Source organism: Ochotona princeps, chromosome 4 (assembly GCF_030435755.1).
Source record: "Ochotona princeps isolate mOchPri1 chromosome 4, mOchPri1.hap1, whole genome shotgun sequence".
Classification (NCBI taxonomy): Eukaryota; Metazoa; Chordata; class Mammalia; order Lagomorpha; family Ochotonidae; genus Ochotona; species Ochotona princeps.
The window spans coordinates 3,378,877-3,386,381 of record NC_080835.1 but is presented as its reverse complement, the minus strand read 5'-3'; the positions used below and the strand labels follow the sequence as shown (position 1 = coordinate 3,386,381).

Here is a 7,505-nt window from a genome sequence, read left to right as displayed (position 1 = left end):
CAAGCAATAAATACGCCGCACTGAAACTCATCCCCAATGCCGCCATGCCAGCACACGCCACGTGCGGTCCAGTAAGTTGTCCTGCGGGCAATTCTTTTTCTTTTTTGGTTTTTAAAGAAATCAATTTGACTTCTAACCAATGGCTTGCTACACTAACAAAGGGGCCCCCAAACAGTGTGAAACTGACCAAACTCCAACCAGGAAACACGGAGCAAAGAAACCCAGAAGCCAAGGTCACTGCTGGTGATCCGAGCATATGCTAGAAATCCTACTATGCTGCTACTATGATTTAAGTTACTGTTTAGTCATATATTACAGTTAGCGGATGCTCTTAAAGTTAAAAAATTGTGTAGCCACATTATTGTTTTCAATGTCCTGTGCAGAAAGTTGCTGTCACTGTACAATTTTGCTTGAGCCTTTATTTTACACTGGGGCTTTCCCACCCATTCAGAATTGCACATAGAAGGCTTTTGAAAAAGTACTGAAAAGTGTGCGCAGCTCCCAGCAGGCCAGGGCCGGCCCACTGCACATCCCTACAGTGTTACAGAGGGGAGGCCGGAGCGCCGGCCAGGAGCCAGCGGCTGCGATGTTTACCTCTTTAGGGTCGTTACCCCTGGTCACGCTCTGACCAAGAGCTCACGCGTTTAGCCTTAAAGACTGATCCTCCCTTCTCCTGGAGGAAATGTCAATATCTATCGAGTCTTTCCCGACTATCAGCCTCAAGCGCTTGGCTGGCGGCAGAGGGATGAAATCGTCCTCGAACTCATCCTCGTCGTCCTCCTCTTCCTCGGCGCAGGAGGAGGAGTCGTCCTCCGCGCTCTCATCCTCGTACTGGCTGTAGTCGTCCACCTCCATGCGGGGGGCCAGCAGGGACAGGGGGTCGCTGCAGCATAGCCCGTTTTCGTGCAGCCCCTCGGCGTAGGGCCCCTTGCCGTCCTCGTCCCGCTTTAGCTGGATCTTGAGCTTTGTCGAGCTGCTGCCGGACCCCGAGCTGAAGCCGTTGTTGAGCTTGGCCACGTAGAGGTTGCTGTCCTTGTCGTGGTCCTTGCTCAGCTTGATGCTGAGCTTGGAGGCGCTCACTGCGTCGCCCTCCGGCTCGGCCGCCTTGCTGCTGCTGTCGTGGCGCCGGCGCAGAGTCAGCTTGGGGATCCCGGAGCTGTCCTCTAGCACCAGCTGTGCGTCGTACCGCGTGGTCCGCCTCCTTTTCTTGCTCTTGGCAGTTCTGAAGCTGTCTTTGACTTTGAAGCTATCTGCTGTGACAACCGGGCAGCTGGCTGGTGGGGAGGCACAGGCCGTGTGACTCGCAGGGACGCCAGCGGGGCCGTTGAACTCGCCCTGCTCGGGCCGTGGCTCCACTGGAGTCAGGGGCACACTGTCGTTTTCAGGGGGGCTGTGCACTGGAGGGGACTCCTCAGTACTTCCCAACGGTTTCACCAGCTTCCCCTGCCGCGACTTTCTTTTGGATGGGCTGTCGGTGTTCCCGTGATACCTGGCTTCGCCCTCTGGTGCCACGTCAGGAGCCGGTTCCTCTGGTGGCACCCCGGGTGGCTCTGCTGGCTGCTCGGCACAGTCTGTCTGAGGCTTGGCCTCACCACTGGTACAGCTGTCCAGTGGGCTGGGGTCCAACTTGCTGTCCGAGGCGTCCTTCAGACTGGTCCTCGTCCGCACCGACCGCCTGGTCGTGTAGGCGCAGGGCGAGCCGTCCCCCTGCGCGCCAGCACCTCTCCCAGGACTCGGTCTGTGCTCCCGTGCCGCGTGCCTGGTCATGCACCCGCCAGCACCTGTCACCTCTGCTGGTCCCTCTGGCTCCTTTTCTTTTTTAATGGGCAAATTTTTATACAGAACGACTTTGGGCTCTTTAAGTACTAGGTCGCCCATCTCAAGCTTTCTCGAAGTATTCTTCTGCTCCAGCCGCTTGCAGTGATTTCTTAATTTGATCTTTGACAGTAAAGGCTTGGCAGGCTTTTTCAGTTTCTTTGGTACCCTGGAATCACTGATGGGAGTTAGCTTCGATGAGGTAGTGCTGGGAGGAGCTGGAATTCTTGACGCCGACTGCCTGGTCAATGCTCTGTTCTTGCTGCTCGTTTTTACACCAACTGAAGATTTTCGTGTAGAAGCTACAAGGTTTAAAAAAGGAAGAAAGAATGAAAAATAGCCCTGCTAACACAAAACAGGCTCAACCAATCCATGCCCAAACCCAGAAAACAAGTGATGTCCAGGGGCCTGAGGGCTGCGCCCCGGGCTCGGCCACACGGAGCACTCTGTCCTCGCGGGCAGTGACCGAGCGCAGCCAGGGCCTGCGCCGTCGGAGGCGTCTCTCCAGCCCCTGGGGGCCAGTCTCACCAAGCACTCCTCCTCCTGCTCTACTGTGTTCCCACAGAAGAACTGAGCCAAGTCAAGTCAAAACCATCTTTTTTTCTTTACCAACTTCTCTTAAAAAAAAATCTCTTAATTATGTTTGTAAAATTCATGACTTATTAATACAGAGTAAGCACATTATTTGGCTAGTAGCAAACAACAAAAATACATTACCAGCGGGCTGTATGAGGGAAAATTGACCACAATGGTTTCAAGGCAGCGCTTCCGGCCAGAGCCGTGGAGTAGCGCTGAAGGTGGGTGTGCGCAGCACCAGCGTTGGCGCCAGAGAGCCAGGGGAATTCACGCCGGCATTCGTACGCCAGTGTCTGGCAGAGCACGGGACGGCCCTGGGACTTCCCAGGGGAGACCTAAGTCCAGCTCTGGCTCTTGGGCCTCACTGGCCCAGTTCTGGCAGTGCAGATATCTGTGGAGTGAACCAGCAAACAGACGTGTTGCTTCTCTAAATAAAATCTTAAAAAAACAGAACAAAAAACCAAACAAGCCCTAAGCAGTACCTAACCAATGAAATTACTTTCAAAAGTTCACAGAAGGGACCTGGCATGGCAGCCTGTCCCGACTGCCCCACTTCCGTCCAGCTCCCTGCTGGCCACCTGGGAGGGCAGTGGAGGATGGTCCAAAGCCTTGGGACCCTGCACTCACATGGGATTGGCTCAGCTCTGGCCACCTGTGGCCATTTGAGGGGTGAGCCAGCAGACAGAGGATCTTTTTCTGTATCTCCTCTTTAAATCTGCCTTCCCAATAAAAAAAATACACAGATCTTAAAAAAAAAGTTCATGGAAAATAGCATTAGAAAAATTTAGAGGCCAATGCTATGGTATAAGAGGAAAATATTTCTAATCACTTTGCATTATCAAACAGATCTTTTTAAATATTTTTATTTGTTTGAAAGAATTAGAGACAGATCTTTCACTTGTTGGTTCATCCCCCAGATGCCTGCTAAAACCGGGCAAGTCCAAAGCTAGGAGCCAAGGGTACAAGGCCTCAAGCAGGGAGCTGGATAAGAAAAGCTGCTGCTAGCATTTGAACCGGTGCCCGTGTGGAATGCTAGTATGACAGGCAGTAGCTTTATCTGCTACTCCACAGTGTTGTCCCCTAAATAAATGCTTAAAAAAATTTGTTTGGGGGGGCACAGTGTGTTGGCTCAGCTCTTACTACTCCACTTCCAAGTGCCAGCATCCCATACGGGCAACAGTTTGTGCCCTTGTTTTTGGCTTGGGAAAGCAGCAGAGGACGGCCCAAAGCCTTGGGATTCTGCACCTGTGTGGGAGACCCAGAGGAGGCTCCTGGCTTCTGGCTTTGCATCAGCTCACCTCTGGTCCTTGTGGCCGTTTGGGGAAGAAGCCAGCAGATGGAAGACCTTTCTGTTTCTCTTTTTTCTGTAAATCTGTCTTTTTAATAAAATAAATTATTTTGGTGCAAAATTTTAAAAAATTCATGGTTTCTCATACTGCGCATTCTGCCTGCATTTTCTGAAGTCTGCAGTGTCACCCCCGACAGACGAGCGGCACTGCTGCTCTCTTAGTTCTGAGAACCAGCGAGCTGAGGTGGCGGAGAGGGGCCTGTCCATTCAGGAGAGCTGTGGTCAGGTGCCCTGGCATTGCACTGACTGCCTGACAGCAACCGCCACTCTGGGCAGTCACACACTCCCGGCTCAGGGACACCTAGTGGCAGTGACGGGAGGCTGAGGCCAGGCCAAAGACTTCTCAGGCTGCAGGTAGCCTCTGACTGGATCTTCACTGGATTCTGTTCTGGGATGTTCTTGGTGGAGTCCTACACAACTGATTCCACAGTTCACTTAGTCCCCTCACCCCTCAAGTTCAAAACCTCCTTCCTCAAAGCACCTCTTTACAACAATTCACTAGGGGATTTGTGATACCCAAACACAAGAGGCCCAGCACACGACTATCTGCTCACCCAAATGCGGACTGGGACCCCACAAACTAAGTTTGCTGCTTTGGCATGCCCAAGGGTTGTCGGGGGCTACCACCACTGCTTCTGTGCACCGGGCAGGTGAGTTACCCTTCAGTATCCCTGACACACGCGAAGCTCCCAGGAACCGATGGCTGTTTGCAGGCTGGCTCACATTTGGCTTCGCCCACACCAGCAGCATCTGCACAAACCAAGATCTACTTCCACGCGGTGCTGTCCTCAGGCCAGCAGCTTGGCTCGCTCTGGAAGCACAGGAGTGTATCCAGATGCTATCTGGGCCAAGAGTGTCTGTTTTCTTGGGAACTGGATTGCAAAGGCCCCCCGTGAGTGAGTTCTGCTCTCACAGAATGCCTTTTGAGGCTCCAAGGATTGGGGTGAATTACACCAGAGGAGCTCTGCTCAGTCACCAGAGGGCCAGGACTACGCTCAGTGCCGGTGCATCTAGGCTCCACCAACCCCTTCCACCTGAGTCTTTGCCCGACTCTGCTGCCCGAGGCAGCTCTCCTTCACCTCATGGTCAGCACTCGTCTCCTGAGATGTATACAGACTTCCTGGGTAACAGCATGCCCCACACCCTGTCCTACTGCTGTCCCATGACAAGCTGATAGTTCACCCCGAGCACTGCCCTGGCTAGATTTTCCCTAAAGCCCTCATCCACTACCTAGGGCCAGAGAGCTCCTCCTCCTAGTGCTCCACGCAGAACACCAATCTCCACACCCTGGGGCAGGAGACTGAGGCGTACCCACAGTTCCACCGGAACCTGCTGCTGAAGTCCCACCCTGAATGTCACAGCTCCCTCAGGGACTGCTCTTACAATTCTTGCATCAGCCAGTAACCTGCCTGGTACACGTGTCGGTCTCACGATCTAAGGATAAACCTCCCTTCTCACCTAGCCCTGCAGTCATGGAAACACTGCCTCCCAGCAGCCATATCCCCATTCAAAGTCCTCTGAACAGTCAGTCAGCACCTTGAGCCTCCTGGCTTTGCACCACACCCACCCCTCGTGAGCCTCCCTGTGTCACTGACAGCATGCGGTGTCCTCTCTATGTAGCTTTGTGGCGGCCAGGACTCCTCACTCAGCACTTAGGGTACTATCTGATGATTCACTCCCCAAGTGGTCGCAAGGGCCAGAGCTGAGCTGAGCTGAGCTGAGCTGAGCTGAAACCAGGAGCCCGGATCCTCCTCCAGGTCTCCCATGTGGGTGCTGCGTCCCAAGGCTTTGGGTCGTCCTTGACTGCTTTCCCAGGCCACAAGCAGGGAGCTGGATGGGAAGTGGGGCAGACGGGATTAGAACAATGCCCACATGGGCATCAGGGTGCATTCAGGGTGAGGACTTTAGTTGCTAGGCCACGCTGCTGGGCCCGAAAGATTTATATTTATTTTTATTGGAAAGTCAGATTTAAAGAGAGAAGGATACGGAGAGAAAGATCCTCTATCCTCTGGTTCACTCCCCAAGAGGCTGCAACGTCGCAGAGCCGATCCGAAGCCAGGAGCCAGGAGCCAGGAGCTTCTTCCAGGTCTCCCACATGGGTACAGGGTCCCAAAGCATTGGGCCATCCTCAACTGCTTTCCCAGGCCACAGGCAGGGAGCTGGATGGCAAGTGGGACTGCTGGGACTAGAACCGGCGCCCATATGGGACCCTGGCTCATGCAAGGCAAGGATTTTATCTGCTAGGTACCACGCTGGGCCCTAGACTCCCAGTTTTAATCACCCTGTGTGCACTGTATAAGGTAAACCACAGGGCAAATGGAGACTGCAAGGTGCCCCTAAGAGGACAGTGTGGCAGACCACTGATTGGCTCTGAAGCCATCCTTGGCACTTGGGCTGCTCTGGAAATGTTCACCCCACCCCCGCGTGAGCCGAGAATCACAGGGCCACATGCAGCCCTGCACCTTCAGAGCATCAGATGGCAGTGTGCCCTGATCAGATTAACCACCTCAGGCCAGGAGTGTCCCAGGCAAACTGATGAGGCTGACAGACTGGCAGCGGCTACAGGGACAGCGTGTGGGAAGGACATGGAGGCAGCCCAAGGGCTCAGTAGCAAGGTAGAAGTCCCACACTTAGCCCAGGGGCACCTCCACTAAGATCAGCTCCTTCCAGGGCATCCTGGCTGCTCCAATTGCCATCCAGCTCCCTGCTTGTGGCCTGGGAAAGCAGTCAAGGACGACCCAAAGCCTTGGGATCCTGTATCCGCGTGGGGGACCCAGACGAAGCTCCTGGCTGTGCATTGGCTCAGCTCCAGCACTGCGGACAATTGTTTGGAGTGTGAGCTAGCGGACAGAAGATTGTTCCCTCTGTCTTGCCTTCATTTTGTAAATCTGCTTTTCCAATAAGGATGAAAAACAAAACAGTAACAGTACCTCTGCTGACCACTTCTCCGGGGCCTGTGCCAAACTGCGGCACTGCCACTGACGATGCTTCCATCTACACACGTGGCCCTGAGAGCCTGGGGTTACAACTTTAACTGCAGGAGCAGCCTAGTCAACAAATCACAAGCGGGAGGCTGAGGGACAAAGACGAGCAGCCACTGAGGCAGAAGCCCCTGTGTTGCACATGGGATGTCCACTGGCCTTGGGAAGAGCCTATTAAAACACTTCCTTTCAAGTGGGTAGGACGACAGCCCCTGTGTGATAGCCTAGTGGTTAAATTCTCGCCTTGTGTGTGCTAGGATCCCATCTGGGCACTAGTTTGTATCCCGGCTGCTCCATTTCCTTTCCAGCTCCCTGCTTGTGGCCTGAGAAACCAGTCATGGAGGGCCCAAGGCCTTAGGACCCTGCACCCATGTGAGAGACCTGGAAGAAGCTTCTGGCTTCAGACTGGCTCAGTTCTGGCTGTTGTGGCTCATTTGGGGAGGGAACTAGCAGATGGAAGATCTTTCTGTTTCTCCTCTTTTTAAATCTGCATTTCCAATAAAATTCAAATAAAATCTAAAAAAAAAAAAGGGTAGGAAGTATCATAGCAGAACAGTCTGAAAGAATATACCTAAGGACCAGAGAAAATTCTCGGAAACGTAGTTTGGTGTACAGTGGCCGTGGGTCTGCTTGGAGTGCTGAGTCTCGCCTGTCCCCTCTGTCCACGACGTGGTCATACCAGCTCTTGGTTCCCCCTCATCACGCTGCACAGGGACAACTAGAATCAAATAAGCCCCCGACTGGAGGGCGTGCTGGGAAGTGCTTTCTATGCTGGAATGTTGAGT

At 53.5% G+C, this 7,505-nt stretch overlaps 1 protein-coding gene across 2 annotated transcripts in view; it reads right to left on the bottom strand.

Annotated features, from left to right (window-relative positions):
* Nucleotides 1-617: 617 nt before the first annotated feature.
* Nucleotides 618-7,505, bottom strand: part of KMT5B (lysine methyltransferase 5B) — a 61,017-nt gene continuing 54,129 nt past the window's right edge. For both annotated transcript variants that reach the window (XM_058662716.1, XM_058662717.1), the window contains exon 11: nucleotides 618-2,117. In XM_058662716.1, coding sequence (XP_058518699.1) covers nucleotides 637-2,117 — 1,481 coding nt within the window. In that variant the 3' untranslated portion in view covers nucleotides 618-636. The remainder of the gene's footprint in view (nucleotides 2,118-7,505) is intronic.